This window comes from Manis pentadactyla, chromosome X (assembly GCF_030020395.1).
Source record: "Manis pentadactyla isolate mManPen7 chromosome X, mManPen7.hap1, whole genome shotgun sequence".
Lineage (NCBI taxonomy): Eukaryota > Metazoa > Chordata > Mammalia > Pholidota > Manidae > Manis > Manis pentadactyla.
In genome coordinates this window covers 16,840,869-16,868,154 of record NC_080038.1, presented here as the reverse complement: position 1 = coordinate 16,868,154, position 27,286 = coordinate 16,840,869, and the positions used below count along the sequence as shown (strand labels likewise).

The 27,286-nt window shown below is 40.4% G+C and overlaps 1 protein-coding gene across 1 annotated transcript in view; it reads right to left on the bottom strand.

Annotated features, from left to right (window-relative positions):
- Positions 1–27,286, bottom strand: part of PHEX (phosphate regulating endopeptidase X-linked) — a 184,090-nt gene that overhangs the window by 14,784 nt on the left and 142,020 nt on the right. The window contains exons 15-18 of the mRNA XM_036912825.2: positions 27,191–27,249; positions 10,597–10,651; positions 4,714–4,781; positions 2,406–2,536 (exon numbers count right to left, since the gene is read on the bottom strand). Of these exons, the coding sequence (XP_036768720.1) occupies positions 2,406–2,536; positions 4,714–4,781; positions 10,597–10,651; positions 27,191–27,249 (313 nt within the window). The remainder of the gene's footprint in view (positions 1–2,405; positions 2,537–4,713; positions 4,782–10,596; positions 10,652–27,190; positions 27,250–27,286) is intronic.

The following is a 27,286-nucleotide window of genomic DNA, read 5'->3' as shown; positions in this document are numbered from 1 at the left end:
AATACATGGATTTTTACCTAAATTCTTCTGGAATGGCAAAGTAAACCCAAGCATAACAGACTTGAGACATAGCAAGGATTTGTGTGCTTTCCCAGCCCCTGTAAGATATCAGGATGGAGTACATGCCTGGTTAAGGGCCCAAAAGACCTCGGGGAAACCACATGAAGGTATACTGTTCTACTCTGGTCCAGTGTGGTCCCTTGCTTCTCTCAGGTACTGCGCCCTTGACTAAATGAATTAGGACATACAGTGTATGCATGCGTGTCTTAGAGAAAGGTCTTCCTGCAGATCCATAACTTACCAACAATTCTTCATTATTGGTCCCTTATTGTCAAATACAATGAGAGTAATCTGTGTCTTAAAATTATGAAAACATGGATATGAAATGCAATGGAAAACTACAATAAAAAATTAATAGTGGGGAAAGGGCATAAAACTAACCGGATCAAACTAGCAAAATAAGGAAAAGGAAAAAGAAGTAAAAACAATGTAGAGGAGATAAACTATACAGAGAAAGCTATACTATTATATGAAAACCTAAAACAAGAACCAAACAGATGGAAAGATGTACCATGTTCTTGAACAAGACGACTGCATCATAAAAATGTCAATGCCACACATGTAATGTGATTTAACTTAGAATCCCAATGGGATGTTCTTTTGGGGGAGAGTGTGGGGAGCAGAGAATGGGTAAAATGATCTTGGAGCATATACAGAAGTATATTTGCTTGAGAATGGCAAGTACATAAAAGAGTAGTAAGGGAGAGCTTGTGTTGACAGATACCAGAACAATCCATACAGCCACAGTAATAAGGCGTTGGCATCAAAATCAACAAATTAATCAGCAGAATAAAATATATAAGCTAGCAATTTATCTCAGTATATATGAGATTTGAATATTTGACAAATGTTCAATTCAGTGAGAAAAAAATGTCTTTTAATCAATGATGCTGGATCAACTGGCTATCACTTTGGAAGAAAATAAAAGTAAACTCTCATATTAAATTCCATAGAAAAATAAGTTTCACATGCACGAAGATTTAAATGTAAAATAACAAAACAATGAAAATCTTCCCAGACTACATATATGATAGAGAATGGAAATGCAGAAACTATTTTTTTAAGAGAGGCAGGTATATTTGATTATATAGAAATGTTTAATTTCTGCATGTCACAAGACACCATATATAAAGTTCAATGGATGAATATCTTTGGAGCAAAATACTATAATATGAATGACAGATAAAGTTTTGACATCTATAATATTTAAAAAGTTCTCATACATTGACAAGAAAATAACTCAATAGATAAATGCCTTTTCATGTATCACTGGTAGAAATATGAAATAGAATCATTTTTTTGGTGACAGTAGGAATCTATCCTACTGGGAAAAAAGAATTTATATACATAATAAAAGTGTTTATTACAGCAGCATTTACTATGGAAAAATAATTGGTGACAAACTGTAATGCCTCAGCCAAAGGTTGGTCATGGTATAGTACATTCACACTGTGGACTTTGAGACAGCCACTGAAAACAATGAACGAAAGACATGTGTCTCTACATGAGCATAGGATGAAGTGTATCGAGCTTACTGATGAATTACAGTAGGGAAGAAAAGAGGGATGGGAGGAAAAGGGGAAGGTGGTAGACGTGGAGACAAAAAGGAAAGCAACAAATTTCACATACGCACCAACAACATGTATAAAATATCATTTGTGTGAGTGTGCGGATGGTTGTACGACTGTGTAAATTACTAAAAACCATGGAATCATGAACTTCAAGTGAGCAAACTGTACGGTGCGTGTATTATATCTCAGTAAAGCTGTTAAAAAAGAAAACAAGTTGTGCATGCTTTTAGGGAAATGTGTATATATATATATGAAAACAAGCATTTAAAAAGTATATTTCTTTTTTTCAAACTTCTCTAAGAACTCTTAACCAACTCAGAAACATTAGTTCAAATTAGTGAGGTTTTATTTCAATGCATTAAACCTAAGCAGTAGTTGGGAGGGAAATTTCTTAAATAATATGGAGTGTAGATTTTTAAGAATTTTATTGTTTATCTCTGATGCGGATTTTCTACATGAATCTGAATCGAGGAAAACCAATTCATGTTTAGGCATGATTCTCAAACTTCACCTTGTATCAAAATCACCTGCGGGCTGGTGAAAAGACAGACTCTCAGACTGCCAGGCACCCCCTCCATCCCTAGGATTCTGGGTCAGCAGGTCTGGAGTTAAAGCTGAAGAATCTGCATTTCTAACAAGTTTGGCTGGAGTAGTGGGGAAGCCAATGCTGTTGGCCTGGGATGCACACACTGAGAACCAACGATCTAAAGCAAGCTGATGTCCAAACAATGAAAAATGACCCACAGGATACCCCCTTCACCATGGATTACTCACATTTAAGCCAGCTTTCTTCCAATAATAGTTGCTATACTGGTTAACCATGCACTTGGTTTTTTCTTTAAACTTTTCTTCTGAGTCAATAGACCACCAAGGATCCAGGTTTCCATTTTTATCATATTTTCTACCTGGCAAAAAGAAAAGTTAAAAGATATCTGTATTACTCATGGAAACTAATTCCTTCATTTTCCCTTTCCCTCACTTCAACAAGCCTTGCAAAAGCAGTCCCAGCAGCAGGGACCCCTCGTGGTAGCATCCCCTGCCTTCTCTCCAGTGTCGCAGGTTAATCATGAAAAGAGGGAGAAGAGAAAGATGTTTGAGGAAGTTCTTTCCTTTTAAGCAATAAAAGCATTTTAAGAATAAGGCTCATCAACTTAGGGCATGTGCTATTCTTAACCAATCTTGGACTCTTGGTTTTTACCTGATCTGACCCAAAAATGTTCTCTGGATCATGAAATGAAATGGCTTCATTCAGAAAGCCCATGGAGGGAGTCGGAGTGCCTCCACCAGTGAAATTCCAAATGATCTATAGGAACAGCCTGGTGAGTCATTCACACCATGCAACCAGAGCTTCTGACTCAGCCCTGTAGGAACGTGTTTCCTCCGAGTTGCCAGGAACCCAGAGACACGTAAAACCTCTGTTATGAATCATTCCACAGCCATCAGTGTGGATGGAAGGACCATCTGTCCTGCTTTGACAAGGAAGGTTGCTCTAAAAAGAAAACTTGGAGCAAGGATGGAAATCTCCAAAACGTAATGGAAAACAAATTAGTTATACATGCTTTTTTGCTAGAGGCTTGCTCTTCATTTTCTTTACACACTTCATAAATAAAAAAAAACAAAAAGTTTGGATGTATCTCGGATATCTTCTATACCCACAGTTAGTACTGCTTTAAATTTAATTATGCAGAGAACTCTTCACTGGGCTTACAAGAAAGTCCCCTAAGCACAGGCATTAACTGGAATAATCCAAAGCTCTTCAGCAAGGCTGGATGCCACTATCACCACCCCTGGAGAGCAGGCAGTCACCGTCGTCCACCCACCAACCATCCATCATTAAATATTTACTGCATATGTACTTATATGTGCAATGCACCATTCTAAGTATTGGTTAGAGAGTGAAATAGCCATCATTAGATTCTGTCCTTTGAGAGAGAATCCAGAAGGACTCCTGAAGATTCCGGGGAAGAAGTGTATTTAAATTTACCAAGAAGTAAGCCCCAGAACCAAGAGACCACTATTGGATTTTGTTTCTTAGCTAAGACTCTCCTCTCAGATAAACCAAACAGGCAGAGGCAGAAAGTGTAGCTCTGGGGATTCAGATGTTGTTCAGGCAGCTACATTTTTACAGGGAGAGGAGAGCAGGGGAGCAAAAATCCCAACGTGATTAAAGAAGGACTGGTAGGAGTCCAGGAAGAATTCTCCAGCAGGAGAAAAACTGAAAGGTGTCTCTGGCTCTGGGGTAGGCATCCAGGAAAGGACGTTAGAGATAACACAGGCATGGAATAAAGAGGTCCCTCTATGCAATGCTCCCTTGGGCCAGCTGGGTTCTTGAGTCCACCTGTAAATCATTGTGTGGATGTGGATGTTACTATAATTTGCTGCCTAATTCCTCAATTTCGGAGATTGCATGTGGCTTACCAATAATACTCAGAAGTCAGAGGAGAAAGGAGTGCTGATTAAAAATGATGATTCTCAAAGGCGATCATTTCTTTAGTTTCTGTTATATTCTGCTCCTTTCTTTTGCTTAAACGTCATCAGGATACATAGCATGTTCTATATTATGCATTATTAGGAAAGCATAGCTTTAAAAAAATTCTGAATATATGCCAGAATAGAGATAAATAGAGATTAAGCATTGGGTAATCTTTACAACAGTATAAAGGAACCAGTCAGCCAAGCTCCAGAGTTCTGACTTGCCAGCATGCATCATCATCTTCTGGCCGGAGCTCTCACCTCCAGGGAGAGCTTCCCAAGATGGTGAATGAAGAGATGACAAAGGGGAAAAGTGACAAAGCTACTCCTACTGTGGCAGCCTCAGCAATGCTGGTCTAAATGCAAAGCTAATTTATTGAAATTACAAGGTCTTTTTTCATTGTACCCCATCGCCAATGGGAACAATTATTTATTTATTGCAAGCCAGCATATCAAGACATGGGGTGAAGTTTTGAATCAGCAATCATACTGCTTTAGCTAATCTTCAATCTATGATGATGCCACTGTGCAAAGATAATAGCAACAATTAACATCCATCGACTCGACATTATCGTAAAAGCAGCCGCTTATGCAGTGAAGCAGTACTTACCATTATTATCAAATCCATGTGTAAGTTCATGTCCAACAATTACTCCTATAGCGCCGTAACTCAGAGATCTATAGCATAAATATAAAATCCGGGGAAAATTACAAGCATGCATCTCAGAGCATAGTCCTCTAATTTTTTTTTTTAATGAGAAGTCATGATAATCTGTTTTCTAGTAACCACGGTAATAACAACCTAATAACCACACCCACAAAACTGTAAAAACAAAAACTCTAAAAACAAAGAAAATATAAATTCTAACATTGTCATACAACCATGTATGGGCCTCAGTGCCCTACACTGTGAAATTAGGGATGTGAAAGAGATGTTTTCAAAAGCCCCTTCTAGCCCTATGGTTTCTATGATTCTGTATCGGCTCTGGCTATAGTTTATACTTTTAAATGCCCAAAACAGCAGCAGGGTTTGAAAAGATCCTGTCAGTACACACACCATTTATTTTTTATCTGAGAACCTGTTGAAAAATCACTATAGTGTTGGAAGTTGAATTTTTTCCAAATATAGTCATAAAAAAGACATAGCACAGAGATTAAAAGGGATCACTCTGCTCTCAAAGGCAGTCCCATTCCTCTGCTTCTGTGACAGACAAGCTCACAGCTAAACAGCAAAGATTGTGAAGTCTTTACCAGATTTGGGAAAGGTGTTATATTCTTTCTCTTCACCTCTGAAGCAACATGTGGTAGATTACCTACAAAGGTGACCGCCAACAATTCCACGCCCTCAATGCACCTGCCCCATCTCCCATCCAGAGGCAATCGATTTCTTCCCCTTGAATCTGGTTGGGCCTGGGGACTTGCTGTGACTAACAGAATGCAGTGGAAGAAATTAGGTGTGACTTCTGGACCTAGGCCTAAGAGGCCTCACTCCTTCCATTTTTTTGTTCCCCTTGGAAGTCAACTGCAGTGTAATGAAGTTGAACTAATCAGCTAGACAGAGAGAGAGAGGCCACGCAAAGTGAGAGAAACACCAAAAGTTGAGAGACTTCTAAAGAAAGAGAGAGGCCCAGCCAGGTCCCAGCCACCCCAGCCAGCCCAACCAGGAAGCCATCTGAGATCCTCTGGCCCCAGTCAGGCTCTCCCAGCCAATATTACATGGAGCAGAGACAAGCTGTCTGGGCTGAGTCCTGCCCAAAGTGCAGAATCATGAGCCACTAGTGGTTGTTCGGCTCAGCTTTATTACACAGCAGCAGGTAACTGAAACAGAGCACACGAATGACATACGAAGACCTCGACTAAGGGGGCTTCCATGCGTGCCTGTCTGGGATCTCTCTCAACCACAAGTTCCATGAAGACCAAACCCTTATCTACTTGATCGATGCTAAATTCCCTGGACCTAGTACACAGTAAGAAAGTAACTAATTGATAACTTGACCATTTCATGCAAGTGACATGTCTGCAGGTAACTTATTTTAGTCATTTAATGTGTGGATGAGGATTACTGACAACTTAAAATCCTTTGTGTACTTAAAAACAAACTTAAATTGGTTGTGAGGATTCTTTCTGAGCTTTGCAATTACGCTAAAAATATTTCACAGTTGGTTCCTGACATGCGACATCAAAGTCACCCAGCAAATAGATAGGACCCGTAACTGGAAGGAAGTCTGAAGCAACATGTTATTACAGGACATAATGATCCTTAACATGCTAATTGTTTGTCTCAACTATACCCAAGGAAGTGCTGTAAGATTTAATTTTTCCCCTTGGTGGCAATTCTTTCCTTTGTTATTTCTTTCCTGCAAGGTAATTTGCATTTGAAAAAATGCTTCCTACTGTTTTTCCATCATTGCAAACCTTCATTAAAGAAGTAAGAGTAAAATTATGCATTTCAATCATAGAGCTATCATAGCAGCACAGGACCAACGTGTAATTTTACGTAGTGCTAATTTTTGCAGCAGTAGCTGTCACTCTGCGGCCTGTAATGTTTCATTTTTCCAGGTGTCACAGCCCTGAGAACAGTACTTGGTGCTCTACAACTCTTGGTCATTGCTATTGACTGGATGAATTTAAGAGATGAACAATAGAAGCTTATAGGAACCGCTTTGCAATAAACATCTCTTAAGAAGGACTGCTCCAAAGAACTTCCTATTTGCAAAGGGTAATAGCGAATTCAAAAAATGATTGAACCATGGTAAATTCCAATTCTTAGTTACATAATCGCTATCCTTCGGACAAGAGACAAAGGAAAAGTAATTTTGTAGAAGTAAGCCTTAGCATGATAATGTTTCACAATACTAAACTCACATCTTCCATTGTATCAGTGGACATTACTTATATTAGCATGCCATAAAAATAAATAAATAAACGTGTATGCCTTTTAAAATGTGACTGGCTGGCCAGAAACAAGAAGACTCCTGCAGAGAAAAATCTAGCCTTCCAGAAATAAAATGGGGAAGATGACAATTTTTCCACCTACTCAATTTCTCTTTTGTTCTTCTAGCTGATGGGTTTAACACATGCACAGGGTTTTGCTGTCAACAATGAAACAACTGTTTTATACTCTCTGGAGCAACCATGATCTCAGACTGTCATCAGGCGAGTGCCTGAAACATGCCTGATTCTGTGCCTGAAGTGGGAATTCATAGGCATCCCAAAGTTGGCAGAAGCTTTAAGGTAACTGAGTTCAATTCCTTAGCAGAGGCATGCGTCCCCTCTACAAACACCCACTCGAAGCATTTTAAGAATTCACCTTGGGCATTTCTAATAACTGGGAGTTCACCGCCTTCTGTTGTGGCCATTCCCTCTTCAGGTGTCTCTAAATAAAATTGCTCCCTCTAATGTTGATCTGGAATCTCTTTCCTAGGTCCTCTATTAGGTTAGCGCAGTCTCTACCTGAACAACCTCTGATCCCCGTGAATACAGTAAATCATGCTGCCACCTGAATTTTCCTTAAAAAATGTGCAGTTATGAGGTTCCCACTCAAGTGTTCCCAAGTTCTTTCAACTCTTCTTCTTCTGTCATGAATTCTAGACCAGCATTTCCCCAAACTAGGGAAAAGGGTCGGGGGTGGGGGTTAGAAACCTCTGGATGAAACACATTTAAATAGGTTTCTTTCTCGTAGAACTTCTTGGGAATTCTTATGCTGCTGAGCATTGTGAAGCTCCTAAACCAAGGGGAGGATGACTTACCTCTCTAACTACTTCATGGAACACACACTTTAGGATATGTGGTCACACAGGCCATATACAATCCTGATGCTCTCCTCTGGTAACACTTCAGCCTATTGATGTCCCTGTAATTAGACTCAACACTCAAGGGAGGGCTCAACTGACCAGTGTGAGCAAAAAGCATAGACACTGGCTGGTCGGGAGGCCACCCATCTAGAACAGATGGATGTATGGAAGCCATCACTGGACTGTGATTCCCATGTTTCCAGGATCTCCGTATATCTAATGCTGAGTACCCAAAAGATGTTTAATAATTAATTATTCATTGAGCAGCTACTTTAATAGAGGATGGGTGGCTTCAGTGAGGACTTAGAACATTTTAGGAGAAAAACTCAAATCTCTCTCCCACTCAAGTGTCAACTATGGCTCAGCATAAAGTTGAACTAATAGATATTAGTATTTCCTAAGTTTCTATGATTTTGACCTTTATATCAGAAGCCCATGCTCATGGACCCAATAAACAAGTTCATCAAATCAATAACTTCAAAGCCTAAGCACACTAGTTCCAAGTCTCCAGGTATATAACCACAATAACAGAAGTAGTTAAATTGCTAATGATAAGCAGAATAAAAAAATTCTATGACTTTCCATTTGAAGGGAACTGAGAGAATATTTAGCTTAAACCTTTAATTTTATGGCAATACATATAAATGTCTAATCTTAACAATGGGAAAAATTGATTCCAAATATTTGAACACTAATGAAAACTATGCATCTAAAGCGTGGGATGATATTAATGGATTATGATTGATACAAACTGAGAGTTTTTTCTTTTCTGCTAACAATGGTGCTTCCCTACAGTAGGCTTTATCGGTGCTTGCTAGTGTACTCTCTAGCTGAACAATGTCGAAACGCCCTGAATACACGGAATCTGCTCTGCACTCACCATTTTTGAGGACACCAATCCAACAGCTTCTAACTGCAAGCACCTGAAACTAGTTAACTGAGGACTTTCTCTGGCCACCAGAGCCCTCTTGGCCTAGACTGGGCAATGCCAGGGAATTCATACACCTGCTAGCAGCCCTCAATCCATGAAGGAGGGTGAGTTGGAGGGTAAATACCACAGTTCCCTTGCCCCTGAAGCATTCTCTAACAGGACTGGGCCACAGTTGCCCACAGTGATAACTGGCTTTGTAACACACATATGGTAGGTCCAATACTGGCCCCCAAAAGATGTCTGCGTGCTAGTCCCTGGAAGCTGTGACGATGTGGTAAAGCTGTTATTATGTGGTAAAGGGAAATTAAGGCTGCCAACTGGCAGAGCTTAAAATAGGGAGATTACCCTGGATTACCCAGGTGTAACTAATCACCATGGTCCCTAAAGGTGGAGGAGAAGGCAGAAGAGGAGTGATATCAGAAGGTGATATCACTAGGGATGAATGGTCAGAGAAATGCAACTTTGCTAGTTTGCAGGATGGAGGAAAAGGGCCGTGAGCCAAGGAACGTGGGCCATCTCTAGAAGCTGGAAAAAACAAGGAAATAGATGCTGCCCTAGACCTTCCAGAAAGAAATGCAGCCCTGCCAACACCTTGTGTTTAGCCCTGTGAGACCCAGGTTGGACTTCTGTCCTACAGAACTGTAAGCTAACTGATGTACATTGTTTGAAGCCACCAAATTTGTGATAATTCATTATGGCACCCAAAGAAAACTCATACAACACAATTTATTGGCTTCCTTCCCTCCCTGTCTTACTTCCCCACTTCCCTGTTGGTGTTGCCTGGTATCACCTCCCAAAAAAACTACTTACACTTGAATCCTTGATACAGGGTGTGCTTCTGGGGAAGCCCAAATCAAAATACTGCTGCTGTGTTTCTCTTATTTGTATGTGTGTGTAATCCCCTATCTTTTTCATCTATATTTTCATACTGAAATTGCCATTTATCTACTCCAAAAGACAAGTGGACTAAACTTCTAAAATCAACACTAAATTTTCTGTGCATTAAAGTACCAGAGCAAACAACAATACATAATAAAAGTGGTGATATTATAGATGATGTATATTGTCAGAACTTCCCTTATATATTGAAATTCTGAATTAGGTAAGTCTACAATCTGTTGGTATTAATGGCCTTGAAGCGGATATCCCTAACTCTAGACACTGTCAATTTTTGACCTATTGTATAGCTATCCAAGGACATATTTCTAAAGACAAATCTGATTATGTTTACTTGTTCAAAAGCATCAACATTTTCTACCGCTTATTAATGTCTGGGCTCCTTAGCTAGCACTCAGAGCCTCCAATATCAAACATCAACCTTTTTTACAGACTTCTTTTCCTATCATATACCATTTGGACCAGCCAAACTAGACTCTTTGGTAGTCTGTGAGTGCTTTTCTTTCCTTTCCTCACATTATTTCTTCCATCTGGAATGGTTTTACAGTCACTACCATCAACTCAAATCCCAAGAATCCTTCAAGGTCCAAATGTTTTCAGTAGGAGTCAATGCATAAGTGAATAAATGCATAAAAATGTAAGTTACTTGTGTATAAGTTGGCTTTCTTGTGCAGTAGTACCTTGGTCATAAGAACCAGAAAACAAATACTTAAAATGCTGGGAGCAGGGCCAAGTCATGGCAAGTTCCATGCTCTCTCTTTGTGCTGAACAATCATGGGCTTTGTTTCCCTGACTTTATATTTTTTCTCTACCAAAGCAGCATGTTCTTTGTTAATTGTCAACAACTGGTTTCTTTACTAATTTTACTTACCGAGGATACTCTGTTCCCCAAAAGAAAGGCTTCTGGAGCTCTCCTGCGGGAAATCCTGGAAGAAAGGCAAAAAAAAAAAATCATAAGGGACATGGAGATTAATTCAATAATGCCAGCTTTAGCCTTAAAGTTTCAAAGGCCCATCTGAAAGGTATTTCTCACGTAGCTTGGGGGCCCTCTAAGAGATCCAACTGTCTCTAGGATGTTATTAATTCTACTGAGTTTGAAATACGTGTATTACATCAGTTTCAAGGAAACTATCTTGCATGGATACACCACTGGTAGTGCCCAGCCTGCTGTAAACTGGGTTCCTTCATACACAGCATGCGCAGGAGGCCTCCAGCTGTCCAGTAGCTTCCCTGATACGAAAGGGGCCAGCTTCACAGACACACAACTTATGCAGTCACACAGGACTCCCATGAAGAAGGACCCTGAACATGATTTAATCCTCTGCTATCCCTGTCTTGAAACTCTTAATACTTTTGGCTTTGCATGTGATTTTGTTAAGTGGAATCTAAGGGAATATGGAAGCATGCATGTGAGCAAAGGAGCCATATGCATGCTTGAGGTTCCTAGGTGCCCCACTCACATACAGCATTCATGACGTGTCCCAGGAGCACAGAACGCCAGTAGACCCACAAAGCATGGGAGCCCAGTGGGCCTCAAAGAGAGTACAAGGTAAGCATGTTACATCTAGGACTGAGTAGGTGGGGACTCTTGACAGCCCCGAGAGGGTTCTTTCCACTGGAACCAGAATTTTCTTCGATCACCAAAAGCAGGCAATGGCATTCTAAGAAACACAAATGACCAAGGAAGCCTGTCCTACTCTTTCTTCCTCCTCTGACTTCCCTGTATCAGCCAACCACATATGCCAAAAAGGACGACACAGAAGGAAAGGGAAAAACAGGGAAATGCACAGTTTCTTTTCCTTTCAGTCCTCCTTTACTCAGCAGTAAGCTGAAGGTAGGCAGCATTAGCAGAACATACATGTATTAGGAAGTGAAATAAAAACAGCTGAGTTCATTTTGTGCAGTGTTTCCACTGCTCTAGTAAGAAAAAGTACATATGCATGTACAAGCTACAAAATACAAACTGTATAATTTTGGTGATTCCACATACACGTTAAAAGCTTTTATGTTTGCTTTTAAAACTGGCATTGCATAATATAGAGATAAACAATAAAACTGTGCTGATTTAAAATTTTAATTTTTCTTACAACTTACAATGGCATTAAATAGCAAATAAAAAAATTACCATAACAAGTCTAGAGAAAGAGAGGCTGTGGAAAACAGGACAAAGCTTTCTATTTTAGCACCTGTAACAGCACTTTTTCCTGCTTTCCAAACAGGGGTTCCCCATATTTTCATTTTGTACCAGGCCCCACAAATTATGTAGCTGGCCCTGGGTGCAGAGAAGTGGGAGAAATGCTTCGCTTTGCTCGTGCAGCTCATCACTAAATTCTGCGGCCTGGCTTGATCCTAGGAGCTGTCCTTAACAAGTCATCACAACTGGGAATGCAAAGAATACTAACAAGAGAGACAGGGACAGAGAGGCCTTCCACCCTCTCTTTGCCCTCACCAGGGCCACTGCTCAAGGCCCCTTGAGACTGAAAGGTCTTTTGTGACTTAAAATGTTTTCTCTTCCCTCTCTGCCTCTCAACTTCCTTTCTACCTCCCCTCCATGACTGAACACTAGGAGGTGAAGTGAGGACAGGAAAGCAAGTTCTTAATTTAGAAGTGAAACGTTAAATCTATACAAGTGTATATATATTGTTTATATTTTCTTAATAATAACACAGTTGGAGATTTGGTACAAAAACCTAATTGCAAAACAGAAATGGATCCAGCTAGTAGTTCTCTCTTCCTGCTACTTACACATGAGGGAAAATGCATCTGACTTTGAAGGGACAAGGTCACATTAATCCCCATAATGTCTAAAACTCCTTAAGTATCTTTGGCATCTTTACATCAATATTCCATTCTCTTTTGTAGCGATTACTTTTAGGAAGTCATTCTGACTTGGAGATAAATATGCAAATATATATATTACATATATATGCAAATCACAGTGTTTATGTGAAAATTCCATCTCACACAATAGATCATCAAAAAGCAATGATATCTCCTAATAAGAACAATGATCATAAACCAATGTGATTTAATTATTAAACCATTATGACTTTCCTGCTTGGTAATGTGCCCAGCTGGAAGCATCTCTCTCCACTGCCAACCTCTTTACGGGAAAACATCTGACACCTGCATGAGCCTCCGTTTCTGCTGCTTTGGCTGTGAGAGGCCCGAGATGCGCAGGCTGCAGCTGTCACACTCCCCAATCAGCTGTATCTGCTCAGCCCCACGGAGCCATGGAACCAACACCAGTCAAAAGAAGAATGTGATGCCCTTAGGACTGTTTGCTGAAGTGAATGGATTAACAGTTTAAGCTGATTTCTGGAGGTGTCAACCAACTAGAGTGATGTATTGAATCCCAACAGGGCCAACTCAGTATCTTACAAAGTAGATAAGCTGAATTTCGCAAAAGTAGGTGTAAAAAATAACTAAATAAATGGAAAGGGAATTCTTTTTCTTTCTCTCTCGGTTTTTAATAGGCTTTTCTTAAGTTTTGTTGCAAATGCATTTTCTTCCCTCCTTTTCCGCATTTCAGCATTGCCTCACCACGTGTATGTGTGCGTGTGTGTGTGTGTACACATACATATACATACACATACTTACATATTAGACAGGAGAGAGGAAGAGGAAAGAAAGCGAAATTAAACTATTAGACTGGCAAAAAATTAATAAATTTGATAATAGGGAATATCGGCCAGGGTGTAGGAAGTATGTTGGTAGGAGTGTAAATTGTTGCAAGCATATCGATGAGCAATCGAACCATCTCTTAATGCTTCAAAGGCCATTTTTTAAAAACAAGTAACTGTGCTGAGATGGAAAAAGCTCTAAGAGATATTATTAAATGAAAAAAAAACGAACATTCAGTCATGTATGGGATACAAGTACATTCAGTCATGTACTTGTATTACACTTGTAATACAAGTGTAAATATATGTATAGGTTCTGCTATAACACTTGTATTAAAAAGGCAAATTTGTTCCAAGGGGATTGGTATATTCAGGGCAAAAACAGGGCATAACTCGAATTTCACATTAGCTTATATACAATTTTGTCTAGACAAATGTGAAGTGAAAGTGGAAAACTGCACCCAAATGAACTGAGCAGCACAGCAATACACAAAACATACACATCCCAACATGGACCAGCTACCTCAGTTCCCCACAAGTATTAGAAGCCACACCCACACACATCGGGGGTTTAAACTTCCAATTTCAAAAACCCTCACTCCACCACTACACAATGACTGACCAGCAAACGTTAGGTATTTCAAGGGAAAGCGGCATATTTACTGTAGCATTTATGTCTTTACCCACTTAACATGTGTAGAACAGTGCTGTCATTTTTGTTAGGCTCCTACATTTTGTTTTCATGTGTCACGGATAACGTTTTTGACTATTGTGTCCCTAATCCCATTTGTCTCATAAGCGTTGTGCCTTTATTACACAACTCTGCAGAGCACAGTGACGTTTAGGAATACATGTTGTGTTATAGCAGAGCTGACTGTGTATGTACAGGTATGCACCAATGTGTATATATAGACACACACATTCCTGCCAGTGGTCCTCAAATTCTATCATGCATCAGAATCCCCTGGAGCACTTATTGAAATACAGACTGCTGAGCCCCACCCGGAGTTTCTGAGTCAGTAGGTCTGGGGAGGATGCTAAGAATTTGCATCTTTACCAAGTTCCCCAGTGATGCTGCCACTGCTGGTCTGGGACCCACACTTGAAGAACTACTGCCCAATCATTGGCTCATGCGCACTGTGCAGGCATGCCTAATGTGATCACTGCTGCGCTGCTGTAATTGAAAACAGTGTGCAACAAACCAAACATCCAACAGGAACGGAATGACTTAATTATGGCATAATCATTGTATGGGCTGCTATACAACAAAAGAAAACGAAGAGGTAGGTCCTACCACTCTAGCATGGAAAAATCACAAAACCAGTGTTGCTGGAATAAAGCAAGGCACAGATATACATTCTTTCCCCAACTAGAATAAAAGCTCTACCACAAAAGGGATTTTTATTTATTTTTACTCTTCTGTCACTGCTGTACCTCCAGAGCTAGAACAATACCTGGCAATGGTAAGCACTCAATAAATATTTGTTGAGTGATTGGAATCTGCACAGGGTGAAATTCAGGGGGGTGAGGGGGGCTAAGCCTGACCTATAACTATGAGCACATCTTGATGGCCAAAGTCTAACACGTTACATGATATTATTACTGCCACCAGTGTGCTACTTCTTCAAGTTTCCATATTCAATACACGAACAGGAGTATGTTCAACTATCCAAGTTCTGGTTTTCATTTTCCTTCCAGATTACAGACATGTGGGTTCCATTCTCTTGCATTCATGGCAGAACTACTGTAGTTTTGAGGTCAGCACATTTTTTTCCAATAAACTCTCAATCAGAAAGCAGATATCAACCAGATGAAAAGCCCTGCCCAGCTCTGTGCGAGTTCTATCATCCCCGGGTCCTCTTAGCCCTCTCCACTGCCAAGGAAGAAAAGTAGGGTAGTCTCCCTTTCTATGGTTGGGGCATATGCTGAAAAGAGAAAATCAGACAAAACACTGATTTAGATCAAGGTCCTTTGGTCCTAACGATATTGAACAAGTATAATCTCCTTTCCCTACATACTTTGTATGCTTTCATTAACTGCCACATTAATTGCAAGTTCCATACCCTAAGTGTGTGGTTCAGGGAAAGTATCATAACAAATATTTTGAAAGTATTACCTTCCAAAGGCTTTAGGTTATTTGGAAATTCGGAGTTTTTTTTTAAACTGACACTTACAAATGGTGATTCTTTTAAGACAACTATACTCGGACTCACACATCTTTTCCTGTGGTTTCCATGTTTGGTCAGATTTACAAACGATACACCTCCGACTTTCCCTGCCAATCTTCTAAGCCTAGCGCACCTGTTATTTTCCCTTTCTCTACAGCAAACTTTTGTCAACTTACTACTACAATGCCAGGCAACTCAAATTCACCTAAATTTGGGAACAGTTTATTCTTAAATTCAACCTCTGTTTACTCCTTTGAGGGAATTAGCATTTTTTAATTTGTTCAGTTAGGATCCAGCAGCCTCTGGGGCAGAAGTGGCACAGCTCAGGGGCAAATGACAAAGTAAAAGTTCCGTCCCAAAGCAGGTGACTGAGGGGAAGTTCTAAAGGAGAATCCAACGGGCCTGACAATGTGTGGGCCAAAGTACGCACTCAACTGTTCAGTTAAATCCCTTTCCATATTTGCTGTAGCCACTTTCTCCAGACATATACTTGGGTCTTCCATCAAGTGTGTATCTGTGTCTGTTTTCTTTCCCTGTGAGTATTTGTGATATTCTTGCTAAGAGGTTGTCTGTACAAATCCATTGTATTATATTATTAGTTTTTTCAAATAATAGCATGCATGGCCTTTTTGCATGGATTGGTGTATTGATGTAGCTTTATTCTAGCACATGTTACGACAGTTGTTCTCAAAAGTCCTACGTGTATACTTCTATTACTGAACTAATCCAGGTCCACATTTCAGGGCTTACTGCTCATGTCCCATCTTAGTAATATTATTATACTTCTTAGATTCACTTATAGTTACTTCTACTGACTTATTTATTTAACTTGTCCTGTGCAATAGCTCCTAGTTCCAAAGCTCACAAAGTGAACACATTTTATGACCCTAATTTTGGAGATGTTAACACATTTAAACACCATTATAAAAACTACTGGGAATAGCTGGGTGTGGGTATGATGATACAATGTCTATACATAATCATTGACCTCTGACATGTACTGAGCACCTATGATGTTCCAGGCCACACAGGTAAGCTTTGAACATAGAAACATTCTCAAAGAATCTATCATGTAGTGAAGGAAAAAGGATGTAACCAGAAAAATTCTAATTTGCCAGCTCTAAAGAGGTGAGGTGAAGTGATACTAAGGCTTTCTGAAGCGTACGTTTTAAGTGAAATATGTTTTAACCTTAGTGAAGAAAATACTGGATACACAGGAGCAGATGTACAGAGGTGTTTGGGGAGATGGGCTGCTTATACACATGCCTGCATAACTGGGAAAAAGAGATGGTTTGCAAGAGCAGGTGGGGTTTGAGGCAGGGAGGGTCCAGGAGCTCAGGACACTGGTTCTGAGAGTGTGGTCCTGGTGCAGCAGCAGCACCACCACTGGGGCACTTGTTAGAGATGCAGATAATGTATTGGGCCCCACCACAGACCTGCTGAATCAGGATCTCTGGGAGTGGGGTCCACAGTTTTCAACAGGCCCCCCAGGTTATGTGGGTGCGTGCCAGTGGGACCTAGTGGTTTACGTCAGGATAACAATTCTCACTAGAATCCTTGGGAAGCTTTTAAAAAATGTATACTCATGTCCAAGTCCCTGTCCCAGACCTGTGAAGCCACAGTCTCTGGGATGGAGCCCAGAAACATTCAGGTTGTTTCAAAAGCTCCCCAAGTGATTCTAATATGCAAAGAAACTCAGAATTCCTGGTTTAGGAAAAATAAGGAATGGCTTATATTTAACTAAACTGATGTATATAAATCAGTCCTCTGGTCTCATTTTCTTCTTCACCGCTCCTCAACACTGTGCTTGCAACATATGATTAGATATTTTTAGTATAATTTTGCAGACTATACTTTCAAAACTGAAACGTTACATAGCTTATAAATTATGATTGTACAAAAGGATAAAAATAGCTTTAATTGCAACTGCTTTGGAAAATCCAGAATGAAGGCTCACTCTGAGGGGGAATGAGTGTTACATATTATTCAGGATTAGTTCTTGTAATCAGATAAGCTGGTACCATTCTTCTAGAATCTAGGGGGCTATCAGTTGGGACATGGAAATGGGTGCAATTACAAATCACTTTTGGTTACGTTTTTTTGCTGCAAAGGATTTCATTGTCATCACTGCTAAGATTAATAGTGGCTTTTTTTTTCCATTTGGCATCTTGCGGCAGTTTGGTGAATGCCAACGTTCCCCTTTCCAGAAAGTATCAAGTACTAACAGCTGTGACTCATGTCAAGGGATTCGGCAAGATGCCTTAGCCATCTGTTGGCTTCCTGCAGGTAACCTCCTGCCACCGTATCATCAGCCTAGAACTGACAAACAGAAAGGAGCTTCAAAAATGTGTCCTCCATCTTGAAACTTTCTCTTCTTGTTCTTCTATTCTTTTTCTGCCATAGTTACCTTTAGGCTGCAACAAAGAGCATCTCCTTTACCAGGGTGACCAACCATGCCTGTTGGCCCCTGGAATGCAGAACTTCCAGTGCTAAAACTGGGACAGTCCCAGGAAAACCAGGACAGGTTAGTCCCCTTACCTTTACCCAACCAAGTCTGACCTTTTCACACTTGCTACATCTTTATAGCTCAGTGTTTCTCAAACTTCAGCATCCAGCAGATGTTTCATGGTTAAAATCTTCTTAAAACATAAACTGTGGAGCCCATCTCTCAAAGTTTCTGATTAGGTAGGTCAGGGGTGGGACCTAGAACTTCTTTTTGTATTAGAATCATTTGGGGAGCTTTTGATGCTTTAGACTGTGGCTTCTGCTGCTCTGGGACCATACTTCGAGAACCGCTGCTATAGTTCAACATCTGGCAGAGAAAACGCAGATTTCCTCCCACTATGGAGCTCAGTATCTCATATTCTATTGATAGTCCATCAGATCCTCTCATACACACCAATGCTGTCCCAGGTATTCAAAACTGACACACAAAAGGCAGTGATGTTCAGGCAGGCCTGGGAACACAGCAAATGCTCAACAAATGCTTGAACAGGTTCACTGACCCCTGTCTGGGTATGAGATAATGGTCTCAAGAATGAAAATGTGACTAACATTTTCCCCCATATCAACTAGACAAAAACACTTTGTCTCTTTATTCATCTCCTCCAACAGCAGCACCATTACCATGCATATTTCACCTACTGTTGGTGGGAATATAAACCGGTACCACTTCCCTCAAGAGAAGTTGGGTAAGATGTTACTTTACAACCCTTAAGCTGGGCATACCATTTGACTCAGCAAGTCCTCCACATCTAGGCATTTCCCCTAAACAAATATTCTGTTTTGCACAAAAACTTAGCCATAAAACTTACAACACAGTTTTGGTTTTTTTTTTTTACAATAGTGAGAAAGCCTTAATGTCTATTGGTAGGAAATTAAATTAAGGTGCTTTGTGATTCAGTGCAATACTATGCGTGATGACATAGAAGAATGTGTAATAAATTTTAAAATATGTATAGGTAAAAATTAAGTTTAAGGGACAGTCAACAAAATTATTGGCTGTGGCTCGTTTTAAATGATATTAACTACAAGAATTTTTCAGCTTATTCTAGGAATTTTCTAGATTTTCTACAATAAATATGAACTACTTTTATAATAAAGGTCAAAGACAATTGATATTTTTCAAGGGGAGACGAGTGAGATTATGACCGTCAAGATAAATTGGTGACCCTGCTCCGTGGCTTCCTGTCTCCTGCTACCATGGCTCCTTCCTGGCTTCCTGATGCTCTCCTCTCTCTGGCTCACAGCCAGGTTGCTCCCAGTGAGGGTCCCACTCACACCCCACCTCTTTAATAGGATTGACCCTGGTAATCATTCTGTGCTTTCTGCTACCAGGCCTGCAGCAATCCTGTCCCATCCTCTGTGTCTGGAAACAGCATTTGTCCTGCCCCACGAGTATGTTTTCAGGAATGCCCTGAAGGTGGCCAATGTGTCCCTCCAGGCACTGGTCCTGGGACTCACCGCAGTAACAGCAAGGCCATGATGTTGCAGGGCTTCCCACTGGAGGGCACCTTTGACCTCCGGTGGCACTACCCAGAATGTCATTCTTAGCTGCGCCCTTGGTCAAGCCTCAGAGATGGGGTGGGGTGTGGGGGCTGTATTAGGGCCTCCAGAGTCCTCGACTAGACCAGGACAAGAAGTCTTAAAATAGCTGTAACAGGTGTCTCACAACCTTGCTAAGTTCATCATCTGGCAGTTTGGCAAACTGTTCAAATCTTGTTCATGACTTAATTCCAGCTCGCTTAACACAACTTTTTAAATCTCAGCACAGCTTGTGAAGCAAAACCTTTCTGGAGAATACATGTAAATATTCTGTTTAATGTAAATAAGGTAGCTTATGGCACTTCTCAAATACCACCCACCCCCCACTCAGTGCCATGCCCAGCAGTGTCTGTTGCCTCTGTGCCAGCCAGTCCTCCTTCGTGTATGTCCCAAGCTCCCTTCATTGGCTAGAGAATGTCTTTCTCATTTCTATTTCTTCCCAAATAGCACTTTCACTGTGAAGCCAATCTTGACTCCCCCAGATTAATCACTCCTCCTCAACAGCTCCCAGGATGCACTCACACCCTTCTGTGGCACTCATCACAATGTCTTAGAAATGGCTGGGAACAAGTCTGTCTCTCCCAACTCCTCAAAAGCCAGGACTCTTAATAGCTAAGATTTATTGAGTACCGACTACAAACCAGTCTCTCTTCTAAGCACTTTATATACATTTTCTCCTTTTAATATTCATGAACGCCTATAGGATAGTCACTCCTATTATCTCCATTTTACAAATAATTAATCTGAGGTCTAAAAACATTAAGTAACTTGCCCAAGATTACAAGCTATTAGAGGCCAAGCCAAGATTCAAAATCAAAGCCCACACTCTTGAGCACTACATCATGCCATGTTATACATCTTGGCACGAAAGAGTACCTGGCAAATCATAATATCTGTATTAGTTATCTCTTGCTATGTAGCAAAGTATCCCGAAGCATAGTGGTTCTAAACAATTAAGATTAGTATCTCACAGTTTCTCTGGGTCAGGAATTTGGAAACAGCTTATTTGGGTGGTCTGTCTCAGGGTCTCTCATGAGGTTACTGTCAAGACGTAAGCCTGGGCTGCCTTCATCTGAAGACTTGGCTGGACTAGAAGATCTGCTTCCAAGATGGCGCACTCACGTGGTGCTGGTGAGGGGCAGGAGGCCTCAGGGCCTTCACGTGTGGCCCTCTCCACCAGCTTCCTGAGTGCCCTCATGACATGGTTGCTGGCTTCCCCAGACTGATCAGTCCAAGAAAGCAAGGCAGAAGCCACATGTGTCTTTTATGACCTAGCCTCGGAAGTCACACTCCGTCATTTCCACAGTATATTGTTAGTTATGTAGGTCAGTCTTATTCAGTGTTGGACTGGCCAACACAGGAGTATGACTACCAGGGAGTGAAAATCACTGGGGGCTCCATCAATGTTAAGTGAACAAGTGGAAAGAAAAACTAAGAAGTGCTGAGTGTCAGGATCTCTTCCAGATAATGAGAAGTTTGATTAGGTGACCACTTAAGTTTCCTCCCTTCTAGCTCCAAAACTACGGAACACTATTCCCAAATTGTCCCCAGACTGGCAAGTGGGCTCAGGGATTTAATTTCTTTAAATTCCAGTAGAGGCCGCAGGTGTGTGAGTATCTGCTAACCCGGCTTCTATGTTATGGTTTCTGGAGGAGTCAGTCAAGAAAGGAGTTCTCCCAGTTTGAAACACAGTTATTTCCTTAACAGCAAAACAGATCTATGTTTGATTTCAGTATTAATGTGATAGTCTGATGCTAATATAAGCCCGGCCTCTGGACGAAAGCTTATCTTCCTTAGCAGAATATCTGTGATTAAACTGGGACAACAAAATCCCTCGTGTATAACAGCAAAGATAATAAAATCATTGGTTTTAGCCCTTAGGCCTTGCTTGTTTTCAAGCCGAGGTTTTATTTGCTTAAAATAATTATTAATATGATTTGAGATGTGTGAAGATTAAAATGAATATTGAAATGAAGCATTTTTCAGATGCACATTGCTACTGAATAAGTGAAATACATTTTATTCTAAAGCCCCGGTCCACATTATTAGAAATGAATACCAAATATAAGCTCTTCACTACCATTCCTCCACCCCTGGTTACCACCATCTGACTAGATCCAAAGCAGTTTGCGTCAGAACACTCTTTAAGGCTCACTGGAGCCCATCCCGTCACCGTGCTCTACCCCAGGGGTTGCCAAACTTCAGCACGTGTAAATAGTTTTACGACAACACAGCCATGCTCATTTGTTTCTGAATTGTCTATGGCTGCCACGATGAAGTGGAGGATTGGCAACAGAGACTCAATGACTTGCAAAGCCAAAAATGTTTACAATCTGGCCCTTCACAGAAAAAGTTTGCCGATCTCTGGTTTACACATCTGGAGGCTTGGCCTGAGGTAAGCTACTATAAGCCCAGAATGTCTATACATGCTATAAGCTGTTCCAAAAATGTTTACTGGGGGAATGGAAGTGTTGCTATTTATGCTGAGGTATTATAGTCATGCAGTAAAGGCACAGATTTTAACAGGAAGATAACGAGGTTTTTACAGACATATCACCTATGCCATCACCTCCCAGATCAAGATGTTTCCTGGGCCGCTACCCAGTCACTATCCCCAAAAAGGGTTGCCATTTACTTTAACTTCTATCACTTAGATCACTTAGATTCGTTTGCCTGTTGCTGAACTTCGTAGGAATGGAACCGTGCAGTGTTTCGCTAAGCATTAAGTCACTCTTACAGACTGTAGCATAGAGCAGTTTGTTCTTTTTCATCGACTACTGTGTATCATTCCACTGTATGCCACAATTTATGTACCTACTGTTCTGTTGATTGACCTTAGGCTCTTTCCAGGTTTTTGCTATTATGAATAAAGCTGCTATGAACATTCCTGTCGATATCTTTTGGTGGGCATAAGGATCCATTTATTTTATCAAGAGTGGAATTTCTGGGTAATAGGAGATATCAACAAACTGCCAAACACTTTCCCAAATTGGTTTGACTTTTTTGAACATACAAAATTATTGTTTTACTTCATAAAATCGTTTAAGAGCAAAAATCCAAACTATTTCCCTCCCAAACCTTCATATTCTGCTGTTTATGGTGTGACAGACTAGCTATCCTGGGGATTACTAGTATGCCAGTTTTAGATACACAAACCCTGACCTTGGCAATGTACTGGCACTTTTCAAATTCATCTTGTTAAATCCTTACCAAAAACCCTGTGGGTTAGGTAACCTCAACATGTGACAGATGAGGACAGTAGGGGTCAGAAGAAGAAATACCTTGGCCAAGGTCATATGACTAAATCAGTGGCACGCAAAGCCTGCCATCAAGGTTCTCACTCTTCCCCTACTAAAAGCAGGAAGATCAGTTTCATAGTTATAAAGTTAGGGAAACACCAGTTTAGGCACCAATACCCTTAGCTCCATGTTTTCCTCTTTGACCACCTTATCAATTCAAACATAATTACTTTCTACAATGGCTCCTGAGTATAACTCCTCGGGCAGCACACTTAGGTCATTATGACGTCACACTACACTCTGTGTCTGAAGACATTGCTACCCAGCTTGACGAGAGTAGAAAAAGAAGAAGCTATAGCATCCTACAGAAACCTAACATTGAAAGATCACCACAAATCACAGGGCTTCCACTAATGCATGGATTTGTCAAAAAATAAAAAAACTTTCAGGTTGTTCTATTTTCTACTCAAGTCTCCACTGCAAGCAAAAGCAGACGTAAGCAGCATAAATCAGAAAATGATAATGGGAACTGAATGAAATTCTCATAAATCACGTTACTAAGTATAGTTACATCTTAGATGTGAAACCCAATTAAACAGATGGCCACATGCTGTCAGAATCAGCCCCTAATCAATAAAGATATTCATTTTAGAAAATCACCTCAATTTTTCACTTCTTCAGTGAAGCAAAAAGAAGGCAGTTGGGGGCTGGGGAAGTCCCAGGAAACCCAGTGGGGAAATGTAAGAAGGAACTCCACCTGTCTTAATTTGTAGTCCAGAAAATCAAAAAGGAGAGAGAGGGGAAAAAAGTCACCCAAAGGATTCCTTGTCATCTTGCCTGGGAATGTAATTTACAATGAGAGCAAGCACTGGTCATTAGGAAAATAGAAACAGCTTGAATCTCTTAATTAAAATACTGCTTCAAATCGTTCATTCCAAACCCCCTCCGCTCATGAGCTTTCAAGAAGCCACCGGGTTACCCTGAAATGGCTGCTTCTTCATTAAACCCCTGATAGGATCATCTCTTCCCCAACAAGAAAAAGGCTGAGCAGGGGTGAATCCTGGAGGTAGAAGTTTATTAGGTATATATAAATCCCCAAAGGAGCTGTAAGCATTCATTGACATTGGAAAGTGGGGGAAACACTGGTTAAGAGTCCATCTCAATGCCTTTTCTTGCATAAGACCTGATATTACAGTCAGTAAACTGGAGAAAATTAAGTCCACCAATGTCAAGAGGTGATGTAAACGAGTTGATGAAAATACTTCTGTACTTTTGAATACCCACTTTGGGAAACATTTGGTGTGATCTGATAAAGTTGAGTATTTGCATACCCTATAAACCAGTAATTCCATTCCTTCCTAGCATATGCCCTAAACACTTGTTTCAGGCGACATGTATGAGGATATTCAGAGCAGCTTTGTTCATAACAGCAAAAACAAAGTGCAGAGGTGCACATAGGTCTATAGAACAGATAAGTAATCTGAGGTACAGTGATGTGGTAGAATATAATACAGCAGTGAAAATGTAAAGGCCCTACTGCCACAGGCTACATGGATGAATCTTAAAAACATGTTGATTGAAAAAGCACAGTTGCTTAAGTTTGCCTGAAGTATGATACCATTTTTATTATGCTAAAAAAAAGAAAAATAATATATTGTTTAATAAGCAATATATTGTACAATATATTGTAAAATAAGCAAAAAATTTATATACATAAATGGTTAAAATTTATCTTAGAAAAACAAGAAAATGACAAACACAAAAATCAGAATAGTGGTTACCTCTATGGTGAGGAAGAAGAATGAGATGGGGAGGAACACAGGCAGATGCAATAATAATGAGAATGTTCTGGTTCTCGCTTGGGTGGTGGGTTCATAGGTATATATTTATTTTATCAAATATTTTCTCACATACTTTATAACTTGGTATGCACTTGCATGTTACATATTCTTTTGTATATACCAAACATTACATAATAAAACACATTCTTTTAAAATGGATGATCTAAAGAATATTCTATTGCCCAATCGGATTCTTCCAAATAATATTATAAACAGCAGTTAGAATTAATATCTTAAATGTCCTAAGTTCCCATGTACTATAGGCAGCTGCTCAACTTAGAGCTATATCAAAACACCATTTTGTACATTTTAAATATGTACAATGTTTATTTGTCAATTATATCTCAATAAAGCTGGGAAGTGGGGGCAAAAGCAATGGTATTTGGGGGATAATAATGAATATTTTTATAGTAAGGAGTGACATTCCAAACACTCAAAATATTTAACAACTGGGTTGGTTATGTAAATTAGTATAGGAATCAAAATTATCACCATCTGTTTGTTTTGCTTCTGTTCATGACTTTCTCAGACTGAAGTCCAGCAGGGACTGCCATTCCCAAAAGTAGCCACAAAGAAGTGACTCTGAGGAGATATGCTTACTGGGAGTGGGCAGCCACAGCCTTTGGGCTGTCTTGTCTGCCCAGGGAGTCCTGTCCAGATGAGAGCCAGCACAGAGGATTGATGGCAGGCAGGCAAGAAGCCTCACTAAAAAGGTGGCATTGAAGAAAAAACGTGAAGGAAGTGGGAGCACAAGCCCTGTGGATCACTTAGAGAAGTTTTCCAAGGCACAGAGAGCCCTGACTATAAATGCCAAGAGGGAAGCATGTCTCCTGCTCTAGGAACAGGAAGGTGGCCAGTGTGGCTGGAACAGCAGGGAGATGAAAGCAGCGCTAAGAGGCCTCTGGGCCATTACAAGTAATTTGCCTTTGATTCCAAGCAGGATGGGAAGCTGATAATTGGTTCTGAAAAAAGGCAGGACAGGAGATGATTGTAAAACATCTTTAAATAACTGCAATATTATATTTAGAACACACTCTAGGGGGGTGAGAACAGAAGCAGGGAGGCCAGTGAGGAGGTTATCACAAATATTTGGGGAGAGATGGTGGGGGCATGGTCAAGGGTGGATAGTCTTTATAAATTTCAACCCCAGTATTCAACAAGCAGCATAGAAATGTGCTTAAAACCATGACATTAGATGCTATCACCAAGTGAGGGAGTGAAGATGGAGACCAGAGGAAGTACAGGGAGCACGAGAAACCAGCAAGGGCTTGAGAAGGAGCGACCTGAACCTCCTCACAACAGATCAGCGCCAACCTGAATTTGGTGTTTGTCATTCTTGCGAATGTTTTCCTACTTTTATTACATAAGACTGTACCTCTAGACAACATATAGACTTGTCCTGCATGATTTTCAACTTTATTTTTATGGCATCATACTCAATATAGGTTCCCAAGTTGTTTTTTCCCCCACACAACCTAATATTTGTGAACTTTGTCCATGTTAATACACATTGCTCTAGGTCACTCATTGTTCACTGCCATGTGGCATTCCTTTGTGTGAACGTGCCACATTTGATTCATTTTCCTGCGGAGGAACACATAGATTATTCCCCTTTTCTTGCTATTACAAACAACACTGCTTTGAGCATTCTCACATGGGCCTCCTCATGCAGACTGCTTCTAGGGCAGTGATTCTCAAACTACGTCAGAGTCACCAAGAAGGCTTAGTAAAACAGATTTCTGAGCCCCGCGTCCAGAGTTTGTGAGAAACAGTCGAAGGGTGGGGCCCAATAATGTGCATTTCTAACAAATTCCCCCATGATGTTCTTGCTGTGGGTCCCAGGACCAAACTTTGAGAAACAAAGCATTAGGGCATATGCCAAGAACACGAATGATAGTCATATATATGCATGCACATCTTCAGCCTTTCCAGGTATTGCCAAATTCCTCTGCAAAGTGGGTGAAGCAATTTACACTTCTACCAGCAGTGCGTGTGTGTCCCTCCTGTCTACACTTGGTGCTGTCATATTTTTAATTTGCACCAACCTGATCTTTAATAATTTTTTTAATTTATCATGGCATTTATAATTATATGTACTCAATATATACAAATAAAATAAACTCAAGACTTTACATCATAGGGTTAATTAGAACATTTCCAAGCTCTTCTTACAGATAGTCACCTCAGGTTCTATAATCTGCCTGGTCATTTGCTTGTTTTTCCTATCAATCCTAGAAATACACAAAATGATATGGACAAAATCAGTAAGACCATTATGAAGGGAAAGTGGAAGCCTGCTCCTTTTCATGACCAACTTCATTGTAGTTTTATTTATTGCAGTTGATTTTTTTAACTCAGTGGTGACTTAAAGCTTAAAAAAAAACCTTCCAAGGTGAAGGGAGTGAGAAAAATTAGGCACATGGACAGGGAAACACTTTGTTCACCAACATACCCGGTCACTTTGGGAGGGAAATAAATAAATCATAGTCATGGAAAAGTTCCTTCCATTTTGTAGCACATTACCAAGGAGACAAGAAGCCGGGTACTCACGGATCTGGTTGGTGGATGCACTGTAGAAGGCATTGACAGTCGTTGGATTTGTAAACCACCTGCAGAAAGAGAAACAAACACCACTAAGGAATCATC